This window comes from Terrapene carolina, unplaced genomic scaffold, assembly GCF_002925995.2.
Source record: "Terrapene carolina triunguis isolate 2854851 unplaced genomic scaffold, T_m_triunguis-2.0 Scaffold233, whole genome shotgun sequence".
In the NCBI taxonomy this organism is placed as follows: Eukaryota; Metazoa; Chordata; order Testudines; family Emydidae; genus Terrapene; species Terrapene triunguis.
The window spans coordinates 8,125,754-8,146,528 of NW_020664584.1; the positions used below are offsets into that span (position 1 = coordinate 8,125,754).

Sequence of the window (20,775 nt, forward strand, 5' to 3'; positions counted from 1 at the left end):
AGTCCTGATCTCAGAACGCTACTCCAGCATGACAATTTGAACACAGTGAGGTTTAGGCACATTGCCAAAGTCAGTCACCATAGTTTGCAGGAGTCGTTTTGTCACCCAGAGCTGCCTTTTCAGTGCAAGCCACATATGGTATGCTGTTGAGTGATTAAAGCCACGAGGACATTCCCATTACATGGATGGCAGTGGTGAACAAATGTGTTACTCAAGTCATTACCTGGAGATATCTGCAGGCTAGTACCTACTGCTCTTCCACCTGGTCAGGCTCCTGGAAGGTAGCAGAAGCTTTGACCATTGGTGAGAATGGTCCCACAAGCCAAGAGAGGGTGTGTTATGCTTTAGATATACCAGCAGCTCCTCCATGTATTTCTGGGCCATTGACAACTTCCCTTGGCTCTGGATCAGGATATTGCTGGACAAATCCTTCTCTGCTGCCAGGTCCTTCCCAGAAGCATGAAGCTCTGCAACATTGCAATAAGCCTGTTTCATCTTCTCCTAAATGCTGGAGGGAAGGCCTTGGATCATGGACTCTAGGCTCAGAAAGGTGTCCAGCAGCTGCTGCGTGATCTTTTGGGACATGACAAGAGCCAAAGATTCCATCTTCTAGAAGGAAGCAGATTAGAAGAGGTTGTTATGTATAACGAGGTATGGGTTGTCTCCCAACCAAGCCAGAACCCGGTAACCTGGTACCTCAAGTTCTGTAGAGCTGGTCTCCATGCCCTTCTGAAAGATTCCTGCTCCAATCCAGCAACATTCGGTGCAACTTTTCCTGGCCATCCTGAAGCTTCCGATCAACTCCCTGCTTCACAGATTCAACCTGGAGGGGAAGAGCCATAGAGTTTGGAATTAGGTAGGAAAGGTTCTATGTCAGTGACTAAGAGACTAGATGGAGACAACAGGTTATGAAGCAGCCAACATCAGCACAATGAGAAGACTGAAAAGTAGCAAGAGCAAAGGTGCCCATCAGAATTGAGTTTATCACACTAAAGTTGGCTCTGCAGCAGCAGTAAAGGTGTGTGTCGTGTGTCAGCCAAGAAGGCGGCCAGACTAGGAGGTGGTCTAGCTGTACCTACCAGGTCAATGGTGTAACGAAGCTGCAAGAGGGACTCCTGCATGCCCTGCCAGGGCTGTCTCACTTTGTCCACAGAATAGAGTAGGTGCACCGGCGGAGCTTAGTGGAAAGAGACCCCAGATGCACAAAATACTTCTGCTGCTCTTGCATGGAAGCCATTTCAGTCCTCTCCACAGAGGTTGCCAGTTTAGCTGATGGGGATGGAGAATAGGGTTAAGCATCCTGGCCAAGCAGACCCTCACTATTTGTGAGCATAAGCCCTCGTTCCACCTGGAGCCTGTGCTCTGGAATAGTAGGGACACACCACTTGCCACACCAGAGTTAAAGTTAAGAAATCCAATTACATTATACCTAAGTGTGTCACTCAGCCTCAACACCAAATACCCTAGGGGGGGAGTTACCCCAAGACCATCCCAGATTTTTTTTTTTTTAAATTGTGATGTTACTTTTGGCCGTAGCTCCATTTTAATAGTGTGTCTGGAACAGGACTAGATTTGAAAGTCCAAGTTACTGGGAGTCATTCAGACCAATTGGACAGGTTCTTAGTGGACAGTTTAATGCGTGCAGAGCATTATATGCTGCTAATGAACAATGGCTTGAACACATGTTGAAAGCAAGTCCTGCTCAGCATGCCCAGGAATCTCAGAGGCAGTATTCAGGCTGGCCACATCCATTTCCATAAGGGTTTGGAACACTCTTGCAGAACCATTTTGACTTTCCTTTGACAAGACTGATTGAGAGGAGTAGACTGACACTGCTCAAGTGGAAGCGGAAGGCTAATGTTCCTTTTTGGATTGCCACTACGAGTTCTTCCCTTGACATTGCCCTCCCTTCCACACCCATCCCACATAAAAAGGAGACTACACCTTGAAACTAGGGCATATCCACATTTTATTAAACTGGTATAAGTATCCTCTGACCTGGTTCTTCATCTGTGATGGGGAGATAATGATCCACCAGTTCTTCAGATATCCCTAGCATGGCTTGTGCTCCCATCACAGCCATGTGACCCATTCTGGCGTGCATGACTGTGCTCATGCCACTGGTCACCATTTATCTGGCAGCCTCCTGAAAAGCTTCCTTGTTTGTTTCCTTTATTAATATGTGGCCCCTTCATTGGGGCTGTGGTGAACACCTACATTTTTTGTCCCCCCTTCGGCTGTGGGACCCTCCAATCGGTGCCTTGAGTCATGTAACTGTCTGGGGCAGAGACCTGTAAAGTCCTCTCTGTCCTTCCCAGAACCACCTCCCAGTCCCCAGTTCAAGTGCGTGTGAAATACAGAAAAACTTGAGACATGAGGAAAGTACACTGTGCATGGAAATAACTGGTAACTTTATGACTGGGGAAAGAAAGGTGGGCTGGGTGAACTTCCCTGTGGGTTTTAGAACACAGAGAACAGGAAAAGCAAAGTGAAATACCTGTCATCATACCCTGAACAGCGCTAAAATACCACTTTCCTCCACCCCTCAAAAATTAGCACCACTTTGAACCCTGGGATTACTCACAATTAACAGCCACACCCCCTCACCATCTATTCTCAAGGTTCTCAGGCATTAAGCAATCCCCCTGTGGTGCGGCTAACAGTTGTGAGCATTAACACAAAATGAAAGTGCAATTTAACTTGGCAGACACCCTCCGCAGAACAATCATAAGCCAGAAGGTGTTGTACCCATAGAGGTGCACTGCCCCAATTATCTGTACCGAGTCATTACCTAAACGACTGGCTAATGACCATCAGCGGGAGGGTGAGTGGGAATACTCCCTGCAAGGTGTTGTTCCTGGGATTGTTTTTACAACAGCTGCATGGGGTGTGGCACTTTGTTTCAGACCAGGCTGAGTTCACCCTCTGCCCACCCACTGTTCCAAGATGTCAGCACAAATTGCATCCTGGATTTCCCTGGCCTGCTGTGATCCAGCAACCAGTCTGAACATTCACTGGATCAGGCTGTCTATAAACGCTTTGGAAGCCAGTCCTCTCTAGTGTCCATTTTGTCCTAAAGTACTTGCCTTTAGTCTAACAAATGTTATGAAGCACACGTGCCACAGTAAAGCAGACTGCCTTGGCCACAATGGCATCCAACCAGGTGTATAGGTTTTGCCAGCGAGTCTTCAGCCACCCAAAGGCACACTGCACTACCATCCTGCAGCTGCTTAGTTTGTAGCTGAATTCCCATTCTGCCAGGCTGATGATGTCAGGGTAGGGTTTCATTAGCCAGGGTGCCGTCTCAATGTCCTTAGCACCCTGGTGTCATGAACCTTCCCTGCGTGTCCAATGTTAGTGATTATGAACCTGCCTTTGAGGTCCACTAGGCCTTCAAGACCGAGTGAATAATACCATTTCCGACTGATGTACTCACTCACTACTTGCAGGGGTCAAAGTATGGAATGTGGGTGCCACTGATGGCCCCACACCATTCGGAAATCCCATTTTCTGGAACCCAGCAATAATTTCCAGAACTTTTGTGATGGCGACCACCCATGGGTAGATGGGAGTGTTGTTAGTTTTGCAAACCGGCACCACAATGGGCCCAACAGTGGAATTCCCCACCCAAAAGTGGTTTGTGATTGAAATATAGCTGTCCAGCATTGCCAGCTTCTGGAGGGCAATAGCCACCCACTTCTACACCATTACGGGTCTCCAGAACCAAGTGTTTTGCCAATGTAGGGTAGAAGCCAACTTCTTTCAGAGCTCCAGGAACATCTGCTTCCTCAGTCTGAGGCTCTGCAGCCACAGCTCATCATCCCAGGTTTCCAAGACAATATGATCCCACCACACTGTGCTGATCCTCCTGGTCCAGAAGCAGCAGTCCAGTCATAGATATACAGTCACAACACCAGCAACCTCCTGCGTTTCTCTGTCATATAGCATCAGTGGATCAGTCACGGTCTCAGTCTCTCACCTTTGGCTTGTGAGAAAGGTTTGAGGCTATTCAACCGAGGTTCTCGCAGGTCATGTACTGCAACACAGACACATTTGTCCTGCAAGAAGGAGCAGTGGCAGAACCACATCATCAGTCACTTGCTCCATGTCTTCCACCAAGATGGGCGGGGAGGGAAGGAGAGAGAGAGAGAGAGAATTTTCTACAGCCTTAGCTACAAGTCATATGGCTTTTAGCTCATGCAGTAAGCGCCAGAGGTCCCAGGTTTCATCCCACCCACCCGCCTGCAACTGGGGTCTGTTGGTTACACTTTCTCCCTTTTTTCCCCCCCTGTACTGGTTCCTGATCTTAATAATGCAGACTATGAGCTAGCATGGCAGACTGGACTACATAGTGAGGAGAATGAGAAACTCTAGTCACTCGTGAGATTTTCCAGTCACTCTCTTTTGGTTCTCCTCCAGTGCAGCCAATAAAATCTTGGAATGAAGTGAATGACGATACACACACAAAAAAAAATGGGGAAAAGCTGCCTCATTTCCCAAGCGGAGTTCCTCCTGTGCATCAAATGAGGCAGGAGTCCTGTTGAAAAAAGTGCAATGTGACCATGTAAGTAGAGACTGTATCACAATTATGGCTGAGCAAATAATTGATTTTTTTCAGTTCGGTGGCTAAACCGAAAAACCTGAAAGAAAATTCACTGTTTCAAACCAAAACAAAAAACAGAAAAAAAATGTTTGGGTCAAAATGAAATGCCAAAATGGTTCAATTTGATATTTTTTGGAAATAAACTGTTTCAACATTGGGGGGAGAGGGGGCCGGAATCAAGATTGTTCTTTTTTCCCAATGAAACAATTCACACAATTCAATTCAAGTTCATGATTAGTTTTGGTGTCCTGAAAAATACATTTTTGATGAATTTACTATTTGCCACAAAATTTTTGCCCAAGATAGATATGCACAAAACAACCTTTCGTCTAGCATTTTCTAACTTGAGAGCTTGACTTTTCAACTGTAACACTGTTCTCTCACTGTAGGTTTCATGCAGAATAGCATATAAACTAAGGAAATTACTTCCTGCAGTAAGTATAGGGAAATAGCATGTGTCATATTCTAGGGTGGTAACTAGATAACCATCAGCTTTTTAGTGGTGACAACAGTAGTATTTTCATTATGAAGATCAACCATGCCTTCAAGGACATTTGCTTTACATTTAAATAAGTTTTGTTTCACAGAAATTTCCCCATTCTCTCAGCTGTGTCAGGGAAGAAGCTAATTATATATAGCTGCTCCTTTGTTGAGCCATTATTCATATTGATAGCTGCATCCCATCTTGCAACTATTTTCCCTGAGCAAGCTTCTGGAGTAGTAGGTCTTATCAACTTCCTAGAGGTTTTTGTTTGACTTTCACATCATCCTTCTCTGTGATGACCTATTCCTTGTCCCTCATTCTCTCTTGCTCTTACTACATATAGTTTGATATGGAAAAGACCTTTTCTGTCTTCTAGTCCATCTCTCTAAGCCTGCATAAACTCCATCTCCACAATATAGCTTCTGGTTTTATTCACTCCAGGTTTGAAAACTTCATTCAGTTGCTAGACAATTGGTTTTTCAGAGCTTAGTTAAAAGTATATGTCCCTCGGATTAGACTAAACTCCTCAAGGCAGGGATGGCCTATGTCCATGTCTAGTGCAGTCTTAAACTCCTAGTTGCTACTAGGTACATTCCAGTTGCTCTGTTTTCCCTGTGAGAGTTTTAAATGTCCCTCCCCCTATTAAGCTTTTTAATTTTCTTCCTTTTACAGTGGATGCGTCACTTACTGCTGTCCTGAAGTATTGCTCCATCCTTGCGTATGACTTTCAGAGAACTCTAGTTACTCAGACTCTAGGTAAACTTCAACAAAGTAGTGCATTAAAGGACCTAAGATTGTAAAGTCAAATCTTCAAGTTAGGAAATGCCCAACTCAAGGATGCTTAGCCTTCCTGCAATGCCAATGGTAGACTTTTGCTGTCGTATTTAGAGGTAGTTACTTAGCCACTCACAAAGAGATGCTGTTACATTCATAATGGTTAGGTTACTTCTCCAAGATGCACCTAGCTAGCTTCTCTTCCCCCCCCCCCCACTCCCAACCTGGTTAAACCTTATGTCACATGCCACAATAGTGATGACCCCACCCAGTTTGGTCCCATTTGATACTTTAGTTCTTTGCCATAAGAGGACACCTGAATTCCAACAGCTGCAGTTGCTTAGGTAGCAGGCAAGAAGCTGTGTATGTACAAGAAAGCTTCCCTCATTCATCTTTTATAAGTTCCTCAGCTAGGAAAGATGTTACCTCCTGCTGCAAAGCAGCCAAGATATTGATTTCTCTGCTTACTGGAGTGTGAAACTAGGGGTGAGAGGGAGTTCTATGGGGTAGTGGTGTTGTTCAGGCCCCCCATGAGGGCTTAAAGTATTAATCTACTTCAGAACTATGTTTGCTCTTGCTGTATGGGAAACAAGCACCTTGGTGAGAGCCAACCGTCTTCTTTTAGCTCCGTTGACTTGAAGAGGTGAAAGAGGGACCCAGCCTAGAAAACACAGCTGTGGAGTGGTGGCAGCAGGCTCTAGCTCAGTCACTCCCCTAGTAGATACTGCTCTAGCCCTGCTGTGTTATACCCTGTGCAGAAGCAACACATGCTTGTCAACCTTAGGGTTGACACTTACCATTCAGTGCTGACTAAGACACTCCACCCTGTGTTCAATAAGCACATGGCTCAGGAGACCCCAAGAGTGGTGTTGATGCAGACAGAGCACTTCCCTGGAGAGGAAAGCTTGTGTAGTTTTGTTTCTTCCTGCACCTCTAAGACCATGTAAGGATACAAGCTGCACTTTTGCTGCTACATGCACACATTTTAGGAGGTAGGAATAGGAGCCAGGAGGTGCCAGTGCCCATCCTTAAGCACAGTTAGTTCATCCTGATTCAGCAAGGACAAAAGTCACTCCCCTGCTCCTGCCAGCTGTATGGTGAGTGTTAGAGGTAGACTGCAACCTCTGCAAAGTTCCACACTTTAGACCTCCCCTCCCATGTTCACCCAGCCTGAGTAACAAGCAAGGAAGGTCTAACAAAGGAGCAGGGCACCTGCTCCCAGCTTAAGATAGGGTTAAGGGGAACAGTTAGTGAGACATGGAGACCACTCATGCATCAAAGCACATGTTTAGTCTCAACAATAAAATGGTTTTCCAGTAGAGATCTTAGTCACATCTTTTCACATACAGGCAGCTTTTACATTTTGGACAACCACACAGCACCAGCTTTGCTTCTTTGTTAGAGTTAAATGCATAGAACTGTTACAATACAAGCAGTTTATTGCTTAGAGTATAGGGGAGACTGGATATCAGTATCTCAGGGTCTAGCCAACCACCTGCTACACTAGGAAGAAATCCTCTAGAAAGTTTTGCTCTAGACACCTGCATAACTGGTGTGTTGGTTCTATTTTTATGGCCTACTAATTCAAGGTTTACACCCTCCATGTCCAGGAAAATTGTACTAGGCTGTGAAATGATCTAGAAAATGCTAGAAGCACCACTGCCTAGGTTAGGTCTCCTAGTACTCTATTCCTTCCCACACAGCTTCAATTAAGTGAATAGCAATACAATACAATACATGACTGATAGATGAGAACTACATGTTTGATATGTATGATTTGCATGGCAAACCACCTTAAGGTCTCAAGACTAACACTAAGGGATGTTCCAGCTTAAGGGGTATTATCTAACCCATGGTGTTGCCTAAGTGTGGCTAGGGAATGTAGTTCAGAGCCCACACAGCTCATCAATACCACTTCAGTTGATTTCCTGCAAGATTATGCTAGCACTAGGATTCTCTAGCAGGCTTGGATAGGTGGACTTTCAGCCTCCTCTCAGAGGAGAGCTGCAATTCTCTAGGTTACCAGGTTATTCTTCCCCATCAGCTGCCTTATGACTAGAAAAGGAATGCTTGTGTTTGGCAAGGATGCTAGCAGGGTTCTCTAGTCTGTCCCCACCCTACGATCTTCCTGGTGCTGCAATTCTGCAGAGGTTCTGCCACAGGAGGTAAAGGGTCCTACTAGCCAGGAAAGGGGAGCATTATGCACCACATATTCCAACAGTTCATCCACATATTCCTGGGCCTTGAGCAGCTTCTGCTTGCTGCAGGTCAGGATACTGGTGGACAGGCCCTGGAAGGAGCTGGCATTGGAGCAGACAGCATGGACCTCTTGCAGATTGTGATGAGCCTGCTGCATCTTGTGCTGAATGCTGGTAGGAAGGCCTTGGATGATAATGACTAGGTTCAGGCACATGGTCTGCAGCTGCTGGGTGATTCTCCAAGACATGACCAGAACCAGGGTATCCACCTGCTGGGGTAAAGCAAGTCAGTGAGTGAGTATTTGAGAATATATGAATAGGCAGGATAGAGCACCACCACTGCCGACATGAGTTAGTATCCAAGTACCTCTGGCTGTGCAGATCCCTTGTCAATTACCGCAAGCTCCTTCTTAGTCCACTCCAGCCACAACTGGTGCAGCTTCTGCTGACCCTTGTGTAGTTTCTTACCCACACTCTGCTTGACATTCTGAATCTGAAGTGGGGACAAGAACAAGGTGTTTTCAAACTTTACTGTAGGAGGACCAGCCTATGAAGCAAAGGGTTCCAGCACAGACAGACCAACCATCTGCTGGACAGAAGTGTCAGACAAGTCTCCCATGGATATCAGAGATGATTGCAGTCATGTAGGTTAAGCCAGAATATTTTAGAGGAAAGTTTTATGTGGTTTGCCCATTGGGGCAGGGTTGTCCCCAAAAGCTACTAGCACAGACTAAAGACTGCCTACCAGGTCAATGGTGTGCTGGATCTGAGAGAGGTTCTCCTGCATGCTCTGATGAAGCAGTCTCACTTTGCCCATGGACTGCAGGTAAGCACACTGGCGGAGTTCAGGGGACAGAGACCCCAGACGCACAAAGTACTTGTGCTGCTGTTCCACAGAAGCCATCTCAAACCCCTTCACAGAGGCTGCTAATTTAGCTAAGGGAGAGAAGGATACACAATTTAGGCATCCCTGCCAGTGCAGAGACTTCAGTCAGCAAGACCATGGCTATTTCAGAGCCCTCATTAACATCTGAGTCAACAGCCTTTTCCCTTTAGAAAAAGATCACCAGTATCTTCACCTCCATGTTCCTCTATCAGCTCCCTGGAAGGTAGGTGTTCCCCATCTAAGTGGTATTTGCCACTTGCTTGGGAGCCTCCCCCGGCCTTACTACATTCCATTTCCATTGTCATGTAGGTTGCCCAGAAGAGAGACTGACTGGAGATTCAAGGAATTACAGTTACCATTATCTACATTTGTTTCCACAGCAGTCTATGGGAATCATTCCTCTGGGTATATATCTAAGTAGTGTTTTAGCAGCCCTTTAGTCAGAGTAATAGGATTGAGACCTAGATCATTGGCACACGAGAGAAAACTAGTGCAAGGGGAGTCCAAGACTTAAGCTTTGGTTTGGGAAGGCCAACTGCTATGGTGTACTAGTGTCATCCAGGTATTTCCCCAACCTAGTTCATCATCTGTGATGGGGAGGGAGTGATCCACCAGGTCTGCTGTTTTCCCCTGCACAGCTTCTGCTCCACTCACAGCCACAGGCCCCAGTCTGGAGCCCATGACTGTGCTCATGCTGCTGGTTACTGCTGATTTGGCTGCCTGCATGGTCTTGTCCAGCACCTCAGTCACTTTGCTGTTCATGGCATCCCTGGTACCTGTCACCAACTCTTTGGCATCCAAAAGAACCTAGAAAAGGTCAAAGGTCATCACTTCATGCTACTTCACATTCATGACTGTTTCAAGGTGGGAACTAAAGTTACAGGATAGAAGCAGACGTGACCCCTCAAGGGATGCTTGCAGAGAGGACTCCATGTCAGTGGTGTAGACACCACTAAACTGGTCAGAAGGCCACAGCAGGGGTCAGAAGTGCACAGCCTTGCTGGAGAGTCAGTCTACTCTAGTTAGTGGTCTCACTTTAAGCATCCAAGTTGGGAAGCTTTGGCACAAGGTTTAGCTAGCTACAGCAGTGAGGAAGTGTCAGTTCCCACCATACCCAGTCTTGAAACTCAAGGGATTGACAGCATTTAGCTAGAAGCTAGATAGAAATATTTATCAGACCATGGCCCGCCCTCCCATCTAGGGCCTCAAAGAGCTAGTTACCTTATCAGTCAGCTGTTGAAGGATTGGCAGTTTCTCCTCCAGCTTTTCCAGTCCTTTGCAGGCAAATTCATTTGCAGTTGCAACTGTAAACGTTGACACTAAGAATTAAGTTTCCCAAATCTTTGTTTAAAAAAAAGGAACTCTAGTAGCTGATGGTCCTTCCTGCTCTTTGATTTTCTGGTTCTGCAATATCCTTGCCATAGGCCAAGACACAAAGGCACTTTCTTGCATGTTAATATAGTGTTTGCCTATAGCATATTGTGGGAAGTGTTTCTGAGTAGAGAGGGTCTCACTGAAGGAGACTTCCCCTTTTCAATTAGATTTCACGGGCAAGTTTCATTGATAGGGTTGTTAACCTACCCCAGGAAAAACCTTAACGTGGCATCTCCTTGCATGTTATGGGAGCCTTTTATTATAACCCAGTGCCAATACCACATGTAATTACTCAGTGGAAACATCTCCAGACAAGAGACTCAGAGCATAAAGCAAGACCTCTGTTGTGACCTCATTCTTTCCCCAGATGCAGCACTTGTTAATGCTTACTATTAGCAAGTGTTACTGAGGTTGTAATTGAGGTTTTGCATTGTACCATGAGGGAGATTACTGTGTAGTACATTTCCTTATCTGTCAAAGGCAGAAGGACACTCGGATGCTGCCAAGGGAATTTACCCAACCTTAATCCCTTAAGACAGTTTGCTTACAGTTTGTTTAATATAGAAAGTGTAGGAGGGTTCTAGAGACATGGATGCCTCCCATCTTCCTCTGGCATGTGGGGATATGCAGGGAACCCAGCTGTTCCATCTTTAGGCTTTAACACCATTGGTGTCTGAAAACCAAGAGCAGGGGGAAAACCTTGCAGATGCTGCATCTGGTCTGTTGGGGCAGCCACAGCTCCTCAGAGTCAATGTGCAATCTTCAAAGGCTAGAGATCTGCCAGTGCTGGAGCCCAGAGCTTCTCACCCAATAACCCTAGATTTCACTCCAGGGCTAAGCAGTGGTTCTCAGCATACATTCTCATTTCACTTTCCTAATGAGGATAAGATACAGGGTGGCCACCTTCTGTGATGGAAGCTGCTGACTGATATCCAATTGGAGACAGAGCTACCTGTGAGAGAGACAGGTCTCAAGGATATTATGGGAAATTGCCCTTATTGTATTAAGTTTATATGCTATTGTGGGCCAAGATTGCACCTAACCTCTCTAGGGGGAAGATGTAAAACCTGGGAGTTCAAGGGGCTATATTGAGAGTAGTCTGGACTTGGCTGGCATTCTGGGACAAGTGTTAAGTAGATTTCCTGGGGAAATCTCTAGGTGAAGTCAGTCACAGCTGGGGAATTTGCATTATGCAAGAATCCACCACTTTGGAGCTACACCTGTCTGCTGATTGACATTCTGTAACAGGTAACATTAGAAGCTCAAGCTTACAAATAGCTGCTCTGCTCCACCTTTGTTCTGGTTTGGGATCTGAGATGAACTTACAGCCACAGAGAAACCTACCTGTGGTGTTTTGAGGACTAAGAAGCTATCAGAGCCCTAAGATGGAGTGGAGGGTGACCTCTGGTAAGCTTGTAGTAGGTGTAGATTCTTTTATTGTTTAATGGTTTTTGCTCTAATGCATTCTTTATTGAGGAAGGGGTCCTACTGCTGTAAGAGTGACCAGGCATCTGGTTTTCAACCAGAACACAGTCAAAAAGGGACCCTGGCAGCCCCGGTCAGCACCACTGACCAGGTGGTTAAAGTCCATTTGGCAGCACAGCAGGGCTAAGACAGGCTCTCTGCCTGCCCTGGCTCTGCATGGCTCTTGGTAGTGGCTGGCATGTCCCTGAGGCCCCTAGGCACAGCCAGGGAGGCTCTGCATGCTGCCCCTGCCCCAGCACTGGCTCTGCAGCTCCCATTGGCTGCAGTTCCTAGCCAATGGGAACTGCAGGGGCAGGGCCTGCTGGTGCAGGCAGCGCATGGAGCCGCCTGACCATTCCTCTGCCTAGGGGCTGCAGGAACATGCTAGCCACTTCGGAGAGCCACTTGAATTAAGTGCCACCCAGAGCCTGCACCCCAAACTCCCTGCCCCAGCCCTGAGCCCCCTGCTGTACCCTTATTCCCTCCCAGAGCCTGCAACCCCTCCTGCATTCCAAACCCCTCAGCCCCACCCCCTAGCCTGGAGCAGCCTCCTGCACCCCAAACCCCTCATCCCTGGCCCCACCCTAGAACCCATACCCCCAGCTGGAGCCCTTGCCCCTTCCTGCATCCCAACCCCCTGCCCTGAGCCCCCTCCTGCACCCCAAACCCTCACCCCTGGCCGCATCCCAGGTTGGGGGAGAGCAAGGAGGGCACCTCAGGGAAGAGGCAGGGGTATTAGTTTGGTGTTCTGTAATCAGAAAGTTGGCAGCCCTAACTGTTGCCTCAGGAGGCAGTCGTTAGCCATACCATTTTACAATGGAATTAACGGAGAGGCTGCACCGAGCTAGTGGTGGGAGTAGAATGTAGTAGGGCAGGGTCAAACTGTTTATGGGATGGGGGGGGAAATCAGGGTATTGATTGCAGGGGATTGTGAAGTGTGCGCATTCTGCATAAAGATTATCCCTTTGTCAAAAACCCAGCCTCCCTAAAAAATAGAACTTTTGATTAAAGTGGTCTTTTTTAAAGCAAAAACTGAAAGCTAAGGTGTGATGAAATGAAGTCTATTGTAACTTTCTGTGGAGGAAAATACTTGATCTCTAGAAAAGAGCTGTCTAATATGGCAGACCCCATTCCCATCCACATCTGTTACACTATGTCCTCCAACCACTAGAGGACACTCCCCTGCAAGGTTAAAATAGAATCCAGGAGGCCAAATCCCAGCATTAGTATTGTCTGGACAATGCTTACTATTAGCAAGTGTTACTGAGCTCCCTGGTAAAGTGTGCCACATCCCCCTCCAGTGGAGTTCCCAGAGCAGAACAATTACTCATCTAGCATACGTGGCAGGAGTGTGGGCTGAAGGTTCAAACCCTGCTGATTTCCCCCTCCTCCATGGGTTATCTGAAGGATTGCCCACGGTAGAATTCTTTAGCCTTTGTGAATGGTTCAAGTCACCCAGTGACGTTTCCTTGGGCAGTTTATACTAAAACCCAAGCTCAAGCATGTTTCAAGTTGCACTGCATTTAAGTCTGTGGTCACAGTGGCAAGAGTTTTGTTTGAGTGGCAAGGTAGCCCTTGCCCTTTTAACCCATTAACCAAGGAATAGTTAGTAGAGAAACTCCAGGTTGATTCACACATTTGAGACAACACTTTCTCCACACAATGTTGAAGCCAGCTTTTGCCAGCTCAATCCAATCTTGACAGTGCCTGTAATTCATGTTCGTTAGCCATTTTGGCCATTTTCTTACCAGTTACTTTATGTTCTACATGAGACATTGTCCCTGCAAAGTTAAGGCTTTTGTCACCAAGCATCTTAAGGGTACTTGTGTGATCAGACATCACCTACCCCTATTACTGACACTTGTTGCACAGCTGTTTGGCAGTTACTTTTCAGCAGTGATCTGGGTTGGAGGTCTGAGTTACTCAGTGAGATTTTAGTACTCTGAATATGGTAGGGGCTGAGTCTCTTAGCAAGTACAAACTTGCTCTTGCTAAGAAGGATCAAGCTTTTGTATAGTGGGGAGAGGTCACCCAATGCAATGAGAGGTTAGTTGTGCACATGGCCCCTTCCAATCACCTGTTCCTCAACCACACATTCAAAGAGAATTGCATGTATAGGTACAGACACTACACCAGTCAAACCCAATAATGGTAAGTCTCCATTAGAGAGGCATTGTTCAGATGCTGAAAGAAACTCTGACCTGCCCTGAGTCACTCAGCTAGATGGAGGAGAGTGGCTTCCACCTAGGAGATGAGCCAGCATGAGGTTCTCATGTGGGATTTTACACAACTGAAGCCTGTGTGATCGCTTTGAGACCCCCCCACCCACCCAAATACATCTTTAGGCCATGGTTTACTCACTCTGAGGTTCAAGTTTAGTCAGAACCGGCTGTGCATAGTTGATTGTAGCTTCAGTCATAGTCTTCACTCCTTTAGCTGCCACATCACACAGAGATCTGATGTGAGGGTGGCTCTCTTTAGTGGAGATGTAGACCATGGAAACCAGATCACAGGCAGAGCTGACCAAAGGCAAGTTGGCCACCCTGCTCACCACATTCTGGCAAAGATAGAGAAGTCACATCAAGAAGAGATCTGCTGTGGAATGAAGGGAGGTTTGACTGTTTTCCCCGCACTTAACACATTAGTCAAAGAATGAGAAACTCCCAGTCCTGTATAGACTGGAAGGTTAAGTGACCCTCCAGCCAATTATGGCTTTTGTATTTGATGTATTTAACTATTCAGTAAGGGAATGTCCTGGTCTACAGCTGTGGGATTTGAATCTCTCAGAATTTCAGCTGGAATTAGACCACACGTGCTTCATGGAAATACAGCAGTGATTTCAGTCACCAGTTACCTCTCCCAGGTTTGGCAGCATTATTCATGACTAAGCAAGTTTTACAAGGCCCTAGACCCTTGGAGAGCCTGTGCTTAAAGAGCCTGAAATGTGCTGCTGCAGATTTGTCTGGTGTCTGTTAGTGGCCAGATTGCTGCAGGGTGGCATAAAACATGGGCTACCAACCTGCTGTGCATGTTCCCTGCTCTCTGGGGTCTCAACAACAGGAGTTTGGCTTTTGTTTTCAGACATTGTCTAGTCAGACCTCTAAAGAGGAGAGAGATAGAATAGTTACAAGTCAAAGCTTTGTCCCTTCCCTAGGCAGTATTAGTGCATAGCTATGAAAATGGAGCCCAGTATGAAGACAATATGCTCTCCTCTTCACTTTGCCCAGTGGAGAGCACAAAAGTCTGACCTTCAAGTAAAATTCATCCATTTTAGATTAAATACAAGTGCACTTACCCAAAGGTCTGGCTATCTTACAGTAATATAAGTCGCATTACTAGGCAATCAGTATATTCCAAAAGTGCTCAAGATCAGCTGCTGGAGGAACCAATCAGCCATAGAACCTTCAGCAGTCTTGACTTCCCCACCCTACTCTCAAACAGTTATGTGATTGAGAGTAGTTTGACTTCCCCTCCCTAGTTTCAGGGTTAAGGGCTCTACTGATATAAAAAGGAGGCAGCTGGTTTATCATAGGAAACCTAGTAGCCCTCCTGAGCAGATATATGGCACTCCGAGTAAGAAACTCTCAGGCAGAGCCCTAGCCCCTTACAAGGTTTAGGCTAGTAAGTAACATTCACAGGACACTCCCACTAAGAGTTATGAGGGCACTAGAATCCAAGCTTGATAAGAACTACTGTGCAAAGGTCAACAGCTCTTCCCTCACCACCAGTTAGAGTTTCCAGAACTTGAGGCCAAGTTGATGTGGCAAGACAGACAAAACAATCCACAGCAATGAACTATTGCCTGAAGCCACCTTCACACCTCAAGTGATATAGGAGGGTTTCCTTCTTATCTGAAGGATTAGTGGGTTTTTTAGATTAGGCCTCCTAATGCAAGTGAGATTAGGCATGGTTTTCCTGAACTGGGCAGTACTGCTATACAAGAGATCTGAGAAACACAAGCCAAACCAGGGGAATTTGGGGAGATGAAAGCTACCCTTCTCAAGGCCTTCAACTAGTAGGCTTTGCCACTATTTACTTTAACAATTCCAAGTAACTATTTGAACAGAAATAAGAACAAACCTCTTACAATAAAGCAATCAGTTTAGAATAAAAAGTAATTTCCATACCACTTCTAAACAACTTTGCCTCAGATTTAAAGAAGCAAAAGAAAACCTCTTACCTAATAGATTAAAAGTTGCCTCTACCCAACAGGTTCAACATCATAGAAGCCAGACCAGCTTCTGCCTTTATATATGGGCAAGTGATGTCATCATGGGAGGGGAATCAAAGGACTGACAGCTTGGGGCAGCAATGAGAATGAACCAGACTGTGCCTTGACCAATGAGGGATGGAATAAGGATGAGCAATTGGGAAAGAAAGAGAGAGATACAGACTTCAATTAAGTTGCAATTGTTCATTCACCTCATGCAATTCAAGCTGATTCTTCTAGTTCTTGGAGCCTAATGAGCCAATGGATTTTAAAAATACACAGAGGGCTCACCCAACATGTTTATAGTAATTGCTTTTGGGTGGCAATGTTACAAGTAGTAAAGCCATGGCTGAGTTAAGGAGCTTGCTCCTCCTGATTGCCAATAAAACTTTTGCACTCCCCCTCTCCCTCTTGTAGAATGCCACTTTTCCCAGATTTTTCTTAGAGCATGTTTTAAATGTTGTTGGTATTATCGACTTGCCTCTAAGGTCATGCTGGTATTGTACTGATTAACTGTACTCAGATGGAGAGAACACATTTTTTTTTTCCAAAACCTTTAAGACATTACCTAGACTAACTTTCTTGTGCATATTAATTTCATGATTGTAAGATCCAACCTCTCAGGACTTTCCAGAGCTGGAAATAAAAACTGTCCCATTTAGCAGGGGTAGATTCCCAGCTTTCCTGTGGTGTGAGTGTGAGGGAAGAGGCGCTTCTATGAATACTTCTATGTAATAATGGTATGAATATTGTAAGTGACCTGATCAGTAAGGTAAAGTTACTGTATAACAATGGTAGGTTATTGGAATTTCTGATATGATTGTATCTAACTTAACAGGGGACAAAGAGGAGAGCAACACAATACATGTAGACAAGGCCACCCCCCCACACACTAGGAAGACAATGGAGCAAGCTGCTAGATTCAAAGATCCTGTCTCCCACAAGTTGCAGGCTTTGTTTCGCCAAAGTTAGAGACTGGAGAGTCAAAAAAAAAATTAAAATCCTTTCTTAGGGGAGGGACACTTGTCAGAATCTGACTCCAGGGAGACAGGTGGACACAGGGAGGGAGTCTAAGCAGTAGGGCCGTCCTAGATCCAGGGAATGATATGGCCTTAAGGAAAAAGTAGACTAGTCTGTTCTATTGTTTTTAAGATCTGTTTGCACTGAAAGCTTTTGTTCTAAGCAAATAATACTTTGCTCTGGGGAGGCTGCTTGGTCATTGTTTTACCACTATCATTGCTCCCACAATGAAAAGGAACAGAACTGCAGATACAGAACACAAGTCAGGCCTGCTGAGGCATAGGCACTGGAACAATTTTTTATAGTAGGGGTGCTGAAAGCCATTAAACAAAACTGTAAACCCTGTAAATGATAGAAACCACTTCAAACCAGGGGATGCTGCCACACCCCCAGCATCCCTAGTTCCATCACTTCCGTGCTAAGGTAATCACAATTAGCACCTGGGAACTGCAATCCACGGTTCAGTCTGAGAGTAGGAGAACCACATGATCCATCCCGAGTGAGGTGACAGCTCGTGGCCTGGAGGGGGTGCACTAAAATATACCAGGAGGGGTTGGAGGTGCTATTACAAATTAACCATTTTAACCCTGAGGAGAGGGGAAGGGAAATCATAAAGTGCTAAAATTTATCATTGGTCCAAGCCTGACTATTGCCTAGCCTGGGCCTTAGGTGAGTGTCATTGTTTATAGACTGCAGTATCTTTAGCTGGACACAGAAACGTTTAACATTAGAGATCCCAGTGTAGTGTGATAATAATGCAAATCTTACACCCACATAACCCCCCGACCCCCAGCACATTAAATTATTTTTCTGGCAACTGGCAAATCAGTAAAAAACCCAGCTAGGCCAGTCAAATACCAGCCAGGTTGTGACCCTACCCATGCAGCGGGCTCAGGGAGGGCACGCCACCTCCATCCCCTGACTCACCTCAGCCAGCCATCCAATCTGTCTAGGTTGGGAGAGCACAACCAAAAAATCTGGGGGTTGGAGGGGGCACATGAACCTGTGTGCCCCCATGTGCTGCCTCTGGTAGGGGGCACAAATATGCTGCTAAAATGCCTAGTGATGGTTTTGCCCCAGAGCCTCCATCCCCAGACTATTTACTGGGTCCCGACCGGTCATAAATACTTACAAATGGGTCCTGAGCCCAAAAAGGTTGAGAACCACTGCTATAAACAATGACAGTTTAGGCAATAACAGATCAAAACTGTTGATAATACAGCAGCTGTCTGCCCAACAACACACAAGCACACCGCACATATGTGTGAGAGAGGGTTTGAGTCATGAGAGAGTGAGGAGACGTGCAATGTTATCAATCTTATATGTGTTCTCTCTCTACATACTATACGTGGCTGTTGAAGGGGGGTTACGGAGTTGTCTTGTGATTGGGGGTTCTGGTTGCGACAGGCTTGCCTTGTGGGGGGGGTGTCAGTTTTTTGCATTTCAAAGGTGGTAACCCTACACATGGGGCTGGCCCCACCGAGCCCCGTCGACCCCCGCCGCACATGGCAGGCCCTAGCCACTTGGCATTGCCAGCCCAAGCCACCCCTGCAGCTTTGCATCCTGGGCAGCTGCCCCACCCTGGTTATGGCCCTGTCCTGGGGTGGTTTCGGTCGGATCCTGCCCCCAGGGCTTACCTGGACTCCTGTTATCTTGACGACTGGGCCTAACCTGAGTGGCGTTGGGACCCCAGAGGCTGCAGTGCCTAGAGCAGGGAGGCAAGCTCAGCCAGCCTTGTGGGACAGGAGCCACAGGAACTACCACATCACCCTTCGAAACATTCTGGTGACCAGTTTTGGGTCCTGACCCACTGGTTGAGAAGCCCTGCTGTATAGGATGAGTGGGAGAGTCAGGAGAGAATGCCACTTTTGTGGGAAAAGAATATTTTTCTGACAGGCTCAGGTTTCTTTAAGATGCAACTGTTTGAAGCTGCTCAGAGACCCAAAGTGTAGATGTAGTCCTACTGGAGACAGCTGAGGGCCCAATCCTTCAAATCGTTCCATGTGTCTAGCCCCTTGTATCCGCACCAAGCTCCATTGACTTCAGTGGACCCCACAAAGTTGCAGGAATATGCCCAAGCAGAATAGTTCATAGGATCAAGGCCTTAGTGGGCAGAGTACAGCAGTCTGCCTGCAATTAGACCTTCCTGGAAGTTGCACCCTACCAAGCAACAGCTGGTAGTCAGCACAAGCTTGTCCTGTGTGTACAGAGTAGTTAACTAGGATTGCCATTAAAAAATCAGCATTTAGCCAGTTACAGAGTATACGCTTGAGAGGAAGGATGATCTAAGTAGGTAGGGTGATAGTCTAGGGCTTGTGAGACCTGTGTTCAATTCCCTGCCCTAGACTTCTGTATTACCTTAGGCAAGTCCTGGCCCAGACCCTTGATGGTATTTAAGTGCCTCACTTCTATTGATATCAATGGAAATTAAAAGCCTAAGTACTTCTGAGGATCTGGGCCTTGGTGCCTTAGTTCCTCAAGTAGTATTTCCGTACCCCCTGGCAATGTCATGAGGCACTCAGATACTGTCATGAGGAGGGCTACATGGATACTACAGATACTAGCTGTGTGTCTCCAGCAGCCATTGCTGGTAACTGCAGGTGCATAATCACTTTTTAATGGCATTCGCCATATAAAGAGCTTTGTGCAATGGGCTTTCCTAGCTGACTATCTCGGGATTCTAAACGTGAGCTTCACAGAGTTCTTTATCTGTTTTGAAACTTGTCTGTGAGCTGGTAAAATGAGCCTGTTGCAATGAGCACAGCAATGCTGGAAAACGTCAGAATGAGTGGCACACAACCCCCATCATGGGGAGAATAAGCACAGTCTCATTCTAAAACCACCTTTTCTCTCCTTTGGAGCTTTTCTGCAAGACAATATTCCTTTGAGGATGGAATTTCCCACGGTTAGGCCCTGATCCTGCAACGAGCACCATGCCAGAGGATCCCTCTTCCCACAGAGTCCTACTCAGGTTAGGATCAGGGTCTATATCATTTTCCATCACTTATGACATTTTTTTATTTGTCATTGAAATGTCTTCAGCTGTGTCAAACTTCATCACTTAAGCTTTCTTACAACGCTTGGTGCTGAAACTTGTATTGCTGAGTCACATATTCATTAATGAGAAAAGCTTTTCCTAACTAGCAACTGTTGTGATGTAGGCTGTCCCTTCCAAGACAGACCAGCTGGATGAAAGGTAGCTGTCAATCAAAGAGCTGGAAGTCTCAATTGGTGTCACATGTGGTGAACAAGTCACTTTCCTCCTAGGATCCTCTCCTCCTGCCTAGAACTGCAACCACATTCCATCTCCCATTGGTCAGGACAAGCAATGCACCTGGCTTGTGTGTGCTCCCCATTTGCTGATGTCAGTAGCTGTATATTAAGGGCAGAGTGAGGGGTGTATTGTATGGTGCTTGGATTGGTGAGTAGAGATTCAGGCAGGAACAGAGGTGAGTGGGCTGGTTTCTAAGTGTTAGACTTGTTTAAATCCTGATGGTTCTGTTATTTAATACAATATAGTCAGTTGTTTCTCCTTGCTGCATCATGATGGGGGGGGGAAAGAGAAGTAATTGTTTTTAAGCAGAGGTGGGTTTTCACTGCAACCAGAGCCTTTGATTAGGAAGGCATTGGCAAAAATGCTAATTACATGGAGGTGGGAGTTGACTACAATAAAACCTGTAGTGAAGATTCTCCTTCATTAAGCTACTACCTACCTCTTGTAATGTCCAGGTATCATAATATGAGGTCTTAATAAGGTCCACT

General features: G+C 46.1%; 1 protein-coding gene and 1 pseudogene across 1 annotated transcript; both read right to left on the bottom strand.

Moving 5' to 3' along the window:
* Positions 1-247: 247 nt before the first annotated feature.
* Positions 248-5,799, bottom strand: LOC113407632 (annotated as a pseudogene).
* A 2,163-nt stretch (positions 5,800-7,962) lies between these two features.
* Positions 7,963-15,052, bottom strand: LOC112103024 (perilipin-3-like). Its single transcript, XM_026656761.1, has 7 exons — positions 15,032-15,052; positions 14,145-14,340; positions 10,167-10,249; positions 9,521-9,752; positions 8,805-8,995; positions 8,427-8,552; positions 7,963-8,328 (listed from the first exon to the last, which is right to left on the bottom strand). The coding sequence occupies exons 1-7, from the start codon at positions 15,050-15,052 to the stop codon at positions 7,963-7,965; spliced, it is 1,215 nt and encodes a 404-aa protein (XP_026512546.1).
* Between the last annotated feature and the right edge of the window lie 5,723 nt (positions 15,053-20,775).